At 41.0% G+C, this 12,613-nt stretch overlaps 1 protein-coding gene across 1 annotated transcript in view; it reads left to right on the forward strand.

Annotated features, from left to right (window-relative positions):
* Positions 1-12,613, forward strand: part of LOC118396861 (S-adenosyl-L-methionine-dependent tRNA 4-demethylwyosine synthase TYW1) — an 83,824-nt gene that overhangs the window by 9,776 nt on the left and 61,435 nt on the right. The window contains 1 exon segment of the mRNA XM_052468762.1: positions 10,304-10,429. Coding sequence (XP_052324722.1) covers positions 10,304-10,429 — 126 coding nt within the window.

Raw genomic sequence — 12,613 nt, forward strand, 5'->3', positions numbered from 1 at the left:
AATTACTCTGCTGCAGAGGATAAATTCATTAGAGTTACCAGCATAGAGGAGGAGGTGTGATGGTGTGGGGGAGCTTTGCTGGGGACTTATTTACTACGGAGTAAAACTGGCCACTACCAAAAAGGCCTGATTGGTGGAGTTCTGCAGAGATGGTATAACCTTCCAGAAGGACAATCATCTCCACATGGGAACTCTGGAGCTCTGTCAGAGTGACAATCAGGTTCTTGGTCAGCTCCCTGACCAAGGCCCTTCTTCCACAAATTTAACATACGTTTTTATTGACTAACATTCGGGATAATGTGTATCCAATTCTGTTTTGGTGTCAACAAATTGCATATCTGCTTTCACTGGACATCTTCATAGGTTTTGAAAACTATCATAAATAAACTGCACAATGGCGAAGCGTCAATTATCGCTTAACAACGGCAATGTAGGAGAAGCTGGCGCTCCTGGATCATTCAGACAGAAACCGCATTAGCCAGATTGGATGACTGGTTCTACCCAGAGACATGTATTTATAGAGTGGAGCATATGCAGTTTCTGCATTATGATTTATTTACTTAAACATTCTCAGACATGTTAGCGCTCCATCAGTATTAACATTACATGTGGAATATTTGTTTTAAATACTATAAAACTGAATGTGAAGAATGAGCATTATAGAGAACAAACCCCTTTTCACATTATTTAAGATAGAATTGAAATACTATTTTGATATGATCAGTAAATGTAAAAACAAAAAAGTAATACGCACCATAAAAGTATTTAACAAATTGAAAATGAATCTTGATAAGTAATAAAGGAATCTTGATATGTAATAATAATATGTAATATTTCTGTATGTGTTCATATGAAAAAAAGAGCATTATGATGCGTTTACATTACACTACAACATTCTATGGCATCCATGTTAGCTCCCCATTGACATTACACTACAACATTCTATGGCAGCCATGTTAGCTCCCCATTGACATTAAACTACAACATTCTATGGCAGCCATGTTAGCTCCCCATTGACATTACACTACAACATTATGGCATCTATGTTAGCTCCCCATTGACATTACACTACAACATTCTATGACATCCATGTTAGCTCCCCATTGACATTACACTACAACATTCTATGGCAGCCATGTTAGCTCCCCATTGACATTACACTACAACATTCTATGGCAGCCATGTTAGCTCCCCATTGACATTACACTACAACATTATGGCATCTATGTTAGCTCCCCATTGACATTACACTACAACATTCTATGGCAGCCATGTTAGCTCCCCATTGACATTACACTACAACATTCTATGGCATCCATGTTAGCTCCCCATTGACATTACACTACAACATTCTATGGCAGCCATGTTAGCTCCCCATTGACATTACACTACAACATTCTATGGCAGCCATGTTAGCTCCCCATTGACATTACACTACAACATTATGGCATCTATGTTAGCTCCCCATTGACATTACACTACAACATTCTATGACATCCATGTTAGCTCCCCATTGACATTACACTACAACATTCTATGGCATCCATGTTAGCTCCCCATTGACATTACACTACAACATTCTATGGCATCTATGTTAGCACCCCATTGACATTACACTACAACATTCTATGGCATCTATGTTAGCTCCCCATTGACATTACACTACAACATTCTATGGCATCCATGTTAGCTCCCCATTGACATTACACTACAACATTCTATGGCAGCCATGTTAGCTCCCCATTGACATTACACTACAACATTCTATGGCATCTATGTTAGCTCCCCATTGACATTACACTACAACATTCTATGGCATCCATGTTAGCTCCCCATTGACATTACACTACAACATTCTATGGCATCCATGTTAGCTCCCCATTGACATTACACTACAACATTCTATGGCATCCATGTTAGCTCCCCATTGACATTACACTACAACATTCTATGGCATCTATGTTAGCTCCCCATTGACATTACACTACAACATTCTATGGCATCCATGTTAGCTCCCCATTGACATTACACTACAACATTCTATGGCATCCATGTTAGCTCCCCATTGACATTACACTACAACATTCTATGGCATCTATGTTAGCTCCCCATTGACATTACACTACAACATTCTATGGCATCCATGTTAGCTCCCCATTGACATTACACTACAACATTCTATGGCATCCATGTTAGCTCCCCATTGACATTACACTACAACATTCTATGGCATCCATGTTAGCTCCCCATTGACATTACACTACAACATTCTATGGCATCCATGTTAGCTCCCCATTGACATTACACTACAACATTCTATGGCATCCATGTTAGCTCCCCATTGACATTACACTACAACATTCTATGGCATCCATGTTAGCTCCCCATTGACATTACACTACAACATTCTATGGCATCTATGTTAGCTCCCCATTGACATTACACTACAACATTCTATGGCATCCATGTTAGCTCCCCATTGACATTACACTACAACATTCTATGGCATCTATGTTAGCTCCCCATTGACATTACACTACAACATTCTATGGCATCCATGTTAGCTCCCCATTGACATTACACTACAACATTCTATGGCATCCATGTTAGCTCCCCATTGACATTACACTACAACATTCTATGGCATCCATGTTAGCTCCCCATTGACATTACACTACAACATTCTATGGCATCTATGTTAGCTCCCCATTGACATTACACTACAACATTTATGGCATCTATGTTAGCTCCCCATTGACATTACACTACAACATTCTATGGCATCTATGTTAGCTCCCCATTGACATTACACTACAACATTATGGCATCTATGTTAGCTCCCCATTGACATTACACTACAACATTCTATGGCATCCATGTTAGCTCCCCATTGACATTACACTACAACATTATGGCATCCATGTTAGCTCCCCATTGACATTACACTACAACATTCTATGGCATCATGTTAGCTCCCCATTGACATTACACTACAACATTCTATGGCATCCATGTTAGCTCCCCATTGACATTACACTACAACATTCTATGGCATCTATGTTAGCTCCCCATTGACATTACACTACAACATTCTATGGCATCCATGTTAGCTCCCCATTGACATTACACTACAACATTCTATGGCATCTATGTTAGCTCCCCATTGACATTACACTACAACATTCTATGGCATCCATGTTAGCTCCCCATTGACATTACACTACAACATTCTATGGCATCTATGTTAGCTCCCCATTGACATTACACTACAACATTCTATGGCATCCATGTTAGCTCCCCATTGACATTACACTACAACATTCTATGGCAGCCATGTTAGCTCCCCATTGACATTACACTACATTATACTATGGCATTGTTTAGCTCCCTTGACATTTCTGACAACATTAAATGGCATCTATGGCTCCCCATTGACATTCAAAACATTCAGGTAGTCTAGTGTTAGCTCCTCCATGACATTACTTCTACAACATTGAGATAGCTGGTCATCTATGCTTAGCTCCCCATTGACATTACTGACTACAACATTCTATGGGGCATCTTTGTGAGAAATGTCACTTCCTTATGCTATAAGATACATTAACCAAGACAAATGAGTATTTCTAAAAAATATCTTTAACATTATATCCAAAAAGTCAGGTTTCTTAACCTAATACATCCGATAATAAGCACCGAGCTCTATTGAGAGTGGTGCCTCTTTCTCGCAGGAACTTTTGTAATGGCTGTTGGTGGAAGGTGAGGACCAAGGTGCAGCGTGGTACGTGTCCATCATTTTTATTAGAACCGAACACTAGAACAAAAATTATCAAAGCGGCACAAATTATATGGCATCTATCTGTTAGACACACAAAACATTGAAAACATTACACTACAAAACCCTATGGCATCCATGTTGGTTCTCAATCATTGACATTACACTAGACAGCATTCTGATTGAGCATCTATGTTAGCCAAACAACAAAGAAATACAAAACATAGAAGCTGAATATAGAATGCCCATCTATAGTTAGCACCCCATTGACAAAATTAGAATAAAACCTTCTATGGCATCTATGTTAGCTCCCCATTGACATTTTACATGTTGTGGTGGTAATCTGCAAAGTTGTTTCCAAGCTCGCCTAAATTGACATTACACTACAACATTTGAAAATGGCATCTATGTTAGCTCTCCATTGACATTTCACAGAAATATTCTAGTTTATGTGCATAAATATTTGAAAAACAGTAATTTACATTACATGACAGTGTATACATAAATGTGAAAATACTAAGTCTCTCCCCATATATATCTTACCTCATACATTTTATGAAAGATGATGTTTAGTGCTCTAACCCCTCCTGTCTCAGCCTACAGTATTTATGCATCCATGTTTAGCTCGGGGGGCTAGGGTCATTGTTATATCTACAACATTCTATGGCATCTATTGTTGCTCCCATTGACATTACACTACAACATTCTCTGGCATCTTTCTTTAGCTCCCCAGGACATGAGCCCTAGGACCATTCTAGGCACCTATGATGACTCCCCTTGCATGTCCCCAGTCCACCTGGCCATGCTGCTGCCCCATTGACATTTCTGAGGATTATACCATGGTCATTTTTAATATTTGAACATCTTGGCCATGTTCTGCTTAAATCTCCATGGCACAGCCACTAAGGGAAGTCAGGGGGTTCAAGAGGACTGGCCACCCCAGGTAGCCTGGTTACTTACTGTTTCTTCCATAGGTTTTGGCCTTTCAAAACACCTAGCCAGATAGCTGGTCACCTGCATTGCTTGCTGTTTGGGGTTTTAGGCTGGGTTTCTGTACAGCACTTTGAGATATCAGCTGATGTACGAAGGGCTATATAAATACATTTGATTTGATTTGATTTGTTTAGCCTTAATTCTCACACAGCATCCAGCCTAGCTGATGCAATTCTATTTACCAGATTTTTGACCACTTTTTTTTCTCTGTCCTCCATCAATTTAGTCACCCTAATTTTGGCCACCCTACAAGGGGTAAAAATTCCAATAACTTTTCAACAAATTATGATCGCAACATGAGGTTTGGACCATTGGTTTTCTGAGAGCAGTATCTTCACAATTGACATTGATCAAAAGATGCGTTTTTTTTAGGACACCCTACTGGCAGTAAATACAGTAATTATAACAAATGCCTTAAATGCCTGTCTCTTGATAATGTACAGTATATAAATAAATGTAATTCAATGTCATATTATTGTGACACACGCAGTGCTCTGGTATATCTTTGTCCCAATATGCAGGAGGGCTGATTTTGTCTCTTCGTCATTGTACACATTTGACCATTTGACATCAGAAACTAAGTCAGACTATGGACTGTAGGTGTCAAAAGCTGTTTTGTGTACCGACCCCTCTCTGGCTCTTGACTCTGTTGTTGACTCTGCCAGCAGGAAATACAGTATGATGCTTCACTATTGTTCCTCCTATCGATTCTCTTTGACTAATCACCTTGGAGAATAGCTTGGTCAATAGCTATTCATAACTTTACTGCCACATTAAGTCCAGTGAGCTTTTCGAAGACTGATGGCAGTGCATTAAACATTTTTGTTGTTCGCTGGGCTCTATCTGGGAACAATGCCAGACAGTGAGTGTTAAATGGATCTTTGGCCTTGCTGCTAGGCTGTTTGCTGTGTTGGGTCTGTTGTGTTGTGTGAGGACCACTGTCCTTAGTGTCCTGTTTCATTGTTGATTCCCCTCAACAAGCATCTGGACCAGGTCTGAGGGGAGGGGAATGAGGAACAGGAGCAGTTACACTCTGTGTCTGAGCATCACACAGGGACATGCAGGGCAGTGGGCACATGTTTGGACCATACAGAACTACAGAGATACAGTATATAGTGCTCACACTTACACTCCAGATTACAGCACTCATAGATTGATGTTGCATATCTTTTGGAAAGTTGAATCCCAGTTTATTGGTCGCATACACAGTTTAGCAGATGTAATAGCAGTTGCAGCGAAATGCTAATGTAAGTTGCTCCTAACAATGCAAAACAAATGACAATAACAAATCAAGAAACATTGGAACAAATCTAATTAACAACCCAAACAGAACTGTGACAGTAGTCACCTCCAATCTGATGTCCAGAAGTGCTTGTCGGTCATAGGATATAATACAAAAAACTTTCTAAGTAAATAAAGTAAAACACTAAAATTAACAAAAGACTGCAAAGTTGGCTGGGAGCTAGCAAGAGGGTGACCATCTCCTACGCCATACTGACAGGCTTAGACATGGTCTAATAAGTCAAGGGATGAGATGTGGAAGAGCAGTATCCTAAAGTATTTGCCAGAGGAAAAATTCTTCCCAGCGTGAAATAATTCCCAATCATTCTGATTGTGTTCCGATTGTGACCTCATGTTGTAACATTTTATAAACAACTGTATAAACAACTGTTTTACAATGAGCTATTTTTACACGACAGAGGGCACAGTACAGTAATCCCTTTACACGGTGGAGGAGGTTGTGGGAGGACTGTCTGACACGTGTGAGGGGTTACTTATTCATTCTATCCTACGACAAAAGCCCCCCTCTACCAGGGATGGAGTTCCTCGCTAAGCAGGGCTGAACATGGCTTGTCTGACTGGAGACATGCTTCGCATTCACCCACACACAAACACATGCATTGCCACCCCTCTCTCTGCAGCATAAACCCAGCTGTAGAGAGCAGATAGAGCTGACCGATAGCTGCTGGCTGGGCTCAGAGCCTCAAACTTTAGTCAGCTACCCCAGCAGTAAGCTAAAGTACTGCACAGCCTAGGAGGCGATAAGCAGACAGAGACAGACAGTGTTCTCTGTACAGCCCCTCGAACCCAGACAGATGCCTGCCAGAGCTAGACTGTTGATACTTTTGGATGCAGAGGCATTGTTTTGAGACTCAACACCACTGAGGCTGTGCTGAACCAGGTTGTTGTGCTGTTTTGTTGGCCCCGCTACAGAGAGAACATGGACTTGGTCTGCATTTAGAGAGAGACTATGGGATGTTTGGGTCACTGGCTCTAGTCAATACGTGAGTAAGTGCACTGTCTGATAAGAATAAATCCAGTCGCATGAATTGCAAAGAAGTGCAGAAAAAGGCTTGAGTTTTGTTATTGGTGTATATAGTATACAGAATCTTCCAGGCCCCGGTTCTGAAAAATGTATAATTATAGGCATTCTTTAAATCATAATACTATGGTACTGTGATTAAAACAGATGTCATGCTTGATAATACGATTATTAAGATATGGACATTTTTCTGGTTCAAATTATTTTTTTCTCATATTTTTTTGTGTTGTTAGGCCTAACAAAGTTGATTTACTTTCCCAAAATTCACAAGTTTTCCAGAAATCCTGGTTGAAGAATTGCAGGAAATCTGGGCCTTCCAACCAGGATTTCTGGAAACCCTGTGGTCCTTGTGACTGTCATTGCTGAAACATTATACAAAAAGACAAACATCTCTTGGAAAGGTCACTAGGTGTTGTACTAGGGTTGTTTAGTATTTTTGTTGTATTTGATCATATTTTAATTTGCTTGCGCACCACAATGAAATCCCTTAAAGAGTAAATCAGCTTTGTATGTCCTTATTTTATTCATAATTGGAGTACAGTCTGGTCGGGTATAATCATAATTCATATCAGATTTGTGTACAGCTTGCTCTTGTGTACAGCTGTGCTTTTACAAAGTTAAAAAAAAACTTGAAGTTCAGCTAATAATCAGGACCAGTGGTTGGAGCTGTGCTGTGAACTTGCTGCAGGCAGACAGTCCCTGGTGTGAGACGTCACCTGTCTGAGAACAGAATTAGCCCTGAGCCCAATATATGCACGCTTGAATGCAAACACACACTATCCACTCTCCCCACTTTCACACACGAACACGTCCACAACTGCTGACAGACTATATCAGCCCGGCGATTACTAGCCCTTGAAGAGCCCTGTTACTCTGCTACTCTGAGACGATGAGATATAGTTATAAACTTTCCACCAGGACTTCATTAATCTTGCGTCGGTATTGTTGAACAGCAAGTCCCTGGAAGCGTGGTGTATTTACATGGTGTACTGTATGGTATGCCTCTCTCCCATGCAGTGTAATTTACTTCCCCCAGTCTGGCAGATTGACTGGGGGGAGGGAGCTGTACCTGTCTTAAAGAGCCCAGAGCGGTAGCATTGAGTCAGGTACTGGAGAGGGCTTCTACCCCTGGTCCCTGGGGCCCAACGGTGGTGTGGTTGTGCTTGATGGTTATTTAACAGAGTTACGTTTTGATTGATAAGCTCTGGTTAATTGATTGATTGACTGGAGGTATATTTCCCTTTGAAAGCTAGACTTTCTCATATGTCTTGGCTACAGTAGCGAGTAGCTAATCTGTCAATCAACAAGATGAGTGTCAACATCAGCTTGGTTGATCAAGGTGGGAATCTGTCTTCCTGTCTGTCAGGAACTGCTTAGTAGCTGCAAGGTGAGGCTGGGGAACAGTCACTGCTCCATGGGCATCCAGTCATATAGAGATCTACAGTATATGACTCTGTGAGTGTCCATTGTCACCCAAGAAGTCATGACACTTCAGATAAAATCACTTAAAGCTTGATTTTCATAGTCCAGTCAAAAATCAAAGACTGAATTTGGGAGTTATTTTATTTGAGATGAAGTGCTTTCAAATTTGCTTGAAATACCCTAGCAATTATCACATGTCTTAATTTGCTGGGCCAGAACTCTGTTCCCTCTCCTTTGAAGAGTTATCTATCTGTTGGAGACATATTGTATTGCATCACAAAAATTCAACAGGTGTTTGAAGTAATTGTCTGGCTACTGTTGTTTGGAATCAATCTACCCTTTTGTTTTGCCATTGTGGTACTTTTTGTTCTATTGATTTTTCTCTGTAGCAGCAGACAAGGTAACAGCCCCGAAGACCTTCTATTCTGTACTGTACATTAATTGAATCAGTATCGCCACTGTCAGCATTGCAGTGTATTACTGAGGGGCATGATTCATGTCTGTGTGATTGGTAGAGCAATGTCCTAAAGCAGGCCCCCTTTTGTCAGCATTGTTCAGGTGGTGAGATTTACAGCTGTAATATCATTGGTGCTCAGTGACTCATAGCCTCATGGACAACCCTGTCGGGCATAGAGCAATTATCAAGGCCAAGACGGTTGATGATGCCTCAGATTGGGCATCATCACATTTGCCAAACTTATCTCACCCCATCCTGGGCCTAGTTCTGTTTAGTGCCGAATAGTCAATGTCTATAGTTCGTTGTCATGCAGAAACAGATCAGGGACCATTCTAATCCTAGCCTATTCAGAGATGACACCCATATGGCCACACACAGTGACGTGACATCACACGTCATTTGGTCTATAAATAATATGTCTTGTGTAATATTTGTAAATACTGGTTTTAAAGACATCATGTTCCCACTGCTGTCTGTGGTTTGACCTGAGACAATTGACATAATGGAATACATGTCTCACTCATGTCTGGTATTGAAATTTGCTTGTCATGAGTAGAGTTGTAGTGTTTAAAGGGAAAGTTCACCCAAATTACAAAGTTACATATTGGTTTCCTTACCATGTAAGCAGTATATGGAGAAGGTTTGACAGTAATCCATGGTTTGGTTTAGTTTGTTAGTTTTGGTTTAGTCTGGCACTGATTCTAAATACTAACGTTTAGCATTTTTGGCAAAAATCCCATTGAAGTCAGGGTACCGATATTAGCATTTTCTGCGCGTCATGTTCAAATCATCGTTAAGTGACTTTGTTGAGCTCTTCCCAATACATTTTTTATACTTTCAGATGATTTGGACATAATGTGCAAAAAATGCTAGTATCGGTACCGTCCATGACTTGAATGGAATTGGTGCCACAAAATCCAAAATGTAAGCAATTTGAAAACAGTGACAGGGAAATAAAACCAAATCATAGATTCCTGTTATAACTTGTCCACTGACTGCTTACAGGGTGTGTAGTAATTTAGTAATTTGGGTGAACATGAACTATTCCTTTAATGATCCAAGAGTGTTGTTTTTACAAGCCCTTATCAAATCACTGTCATGGGTGATAGAAAATATATTATTTTCCAATTGTTATTGAAGGTCAGTGTGAGAGTATTTACGTTTATGTCAATAAAGCAGCTTTTTAATGCCCTGCTATGGGACAAACAAACTAACCCAGAGTTTTGTTTGGTCAAACAAAAACTAACCCAGACTTTGAGGGCAAACAAAAACTAACCCAGGGCTGTGTTGGGGCAAACAGAAACTAACCCAGAGTTGTGTGTGTTTTGCTGCAAAGAAGAGAGAGCAGAGCCAGGAGGATGGACAGATTGTGGAGCTGTCCAGGTTGAACGGAATGATGAAGGCTGATGAAAAGGAGGAGAGGAGAGAGTTGATCACTGCTGCCCTGAGGGAGGCCCTGACTGTAACGGGATTCGTCCTCCTCTGATGAGGAGTATGAGAGATCGGACCAATATTCAGCGTGGTACGTGTTCGTCATGTTTTAATGAACAAAATCACTGAACACGAAAATACAAAATAACAAATAGGAAGACAGAAACGAAAACCGAAACAGTTCCGTGTGGAACACACAGACACAGGAAATAATCACCCACGAAACACTGGTGGGAAAAGGCTACCTAAGTATGATTCTCAATCAGAGACAACTAACGACACCTGCCTCTGATTGAGAACCATACCAGGCCAAACGCAAAATACAACATAGAAAACAAACTGACTGCCCACCCCAACTCACGCCCTGACCATACTAATACTAAGACAAAACAAAGTAACTAAGGTCAGAATGTGACACTGACTAAGCAAGGTAAGGAGCAGACCTTCAGTGCACTTCATAATCACTACAGAAATATAGTCAAGGTACTGTAACACTGGAAGCATTAGAGAAATATAATGGAATTGTGGTTGCACTTCTTTTTACCGTACTGAAGTGCCCAGGTATGCATATGCACTTATAATTTACATGGTGGAACGTTACTTCTAGCCAGGTTTTATTAAACATTCTCTTTAGGACAGATGGCATCAGCAACTGATGTACCATCGTTGGTCCTATAGTTCCTTTAATAGCTGCCACTTCGGTGGATAAATTATCCAGCTTCGATAATCTGCTCTGAAACAGACCCACAGCACCAGATGCATCAGAGCAGCATGTCCTTAACCTTTGTGTCTACGGAGACACTGAGGGGAAAAAGTGATAATTCACTAGAAGAATAATAAAGGGGTCATAGGGTGGGGAGGTACTGTGTGTGTGTACTGTGTGTAACGGTATGAGGAACGGGCCGGGATGGAGTGTGTGTAGGGGGAGTGTGTGTGTGTTGTCTAACGGGATGAGGAACGGGCCAGGATGGAGTGTGTGTAGGGGGAGTGTGTGTGTGTTGTCTAACGGGATGAGGAACGGGCCAGGATGGAGTGTGTGTAGGGAGAGTGTGTGTGTGTTGTCTAACGGGATGAGGAACGGGCCAGGATGGAGTGTGTGTAGGGAGAGTGTGTGTGTGTTGCTATGTAGAGAGGAGTGGGCTAGTGCCTTGAGTGTGTGTTGCCTAAAGCGGTTTAATGATGCAGCCCGTTCAAATTACCCTCTCTTCCTTCTCTCCACTGCTGCTCCTGCTGGCGCCGTCTCCGGAGACTTCAATCTCTTCTCCTCTACCCACTGCTATAGCCTTGACTCGTGGTCCTCAACATAGTGGTGAGCATCAATATGGCAGGTGTAATATATTTATAGATTTCCTTCCTGCATTTGTAAAAGAGCTCTAATGCCTAGAACATGCTAATCAATCCACTGGTTGGTTGCCTCTGCTCAGGACAAAAATACTTTTGTGCTTTCAAAAGTCTTAGTTTGGAATTCTTCCTTTTTCACCTGCATTTGGTTTGCAGTACAGCATTTGGGATTGCATTGAGCAATATCATTCTATGGTCATGTAGAATATGGTAGTAAGGCATTGTAGACTGACATACCTGTTATGTTCATCCCCTCTTACAATGTGTCAACATGCTGCCTGAGCATGAGTAATGAACACTACTATTTAACCCATAGACATACAGTTGAAGTCGGAAGTTTACGTACATCTTAGCCAATTACATTTCAACTCAGTTGCTCACAATTCCTGACATTTAATCCTAGTAAAAATTCCCCGTCTTAGGTCAGTTAGGATCGGCACTTTATTTTAAGAATGTGAAATGTCAGAATAACAGTAGAGAGAATGATTTATTTCAGCTTTTATTTCTTTCATCACATTCCCAGTGGATCAGAAGTTTACATACACTCAATTATTATTTGGTAGCATTGCCTTTAAATTGTTTAACTTTGGTCAAACGTTTCGGGTAGTCTTCCACAAGCTTCCCACAATAAGTTGGGTGAATTTTGGCCCATTCCTCCTGACAGAGCTGGTGTAACTGAGTCAGGTTTTTAGGCCACCTTGCTCGCACACGCTTTTTCAGCTCTGCCCACACATTTTCAATAGGATTGAGTTCAGGGCTTTGTGATGGCCACTCCAATACCTTGACTTTGTTGTCATTAAGCCATTTTGCCACAACTTTGTAAGTATGCTTGGGGTCATTGTCCATTTGGAAGGCTCATTTGCGACCAAGCTTT

This window comes from Oncorhynchus keta, chromosome 18, assembly GCF_023373465.1.
Source record: "Oncorhynchus keta strain PuntledgeMale-10-30-2019 chromosome 18, Oket_V2, whole genome shotgun sequence".
Classification (NCBI taxonomy): domain Eukaryota; kingdom Metazoa; phylum Chordata; class Actinopteri; order Salmoniformes; family Salmonidae; genus Oncorhynchus; species Oncorhynchus keta.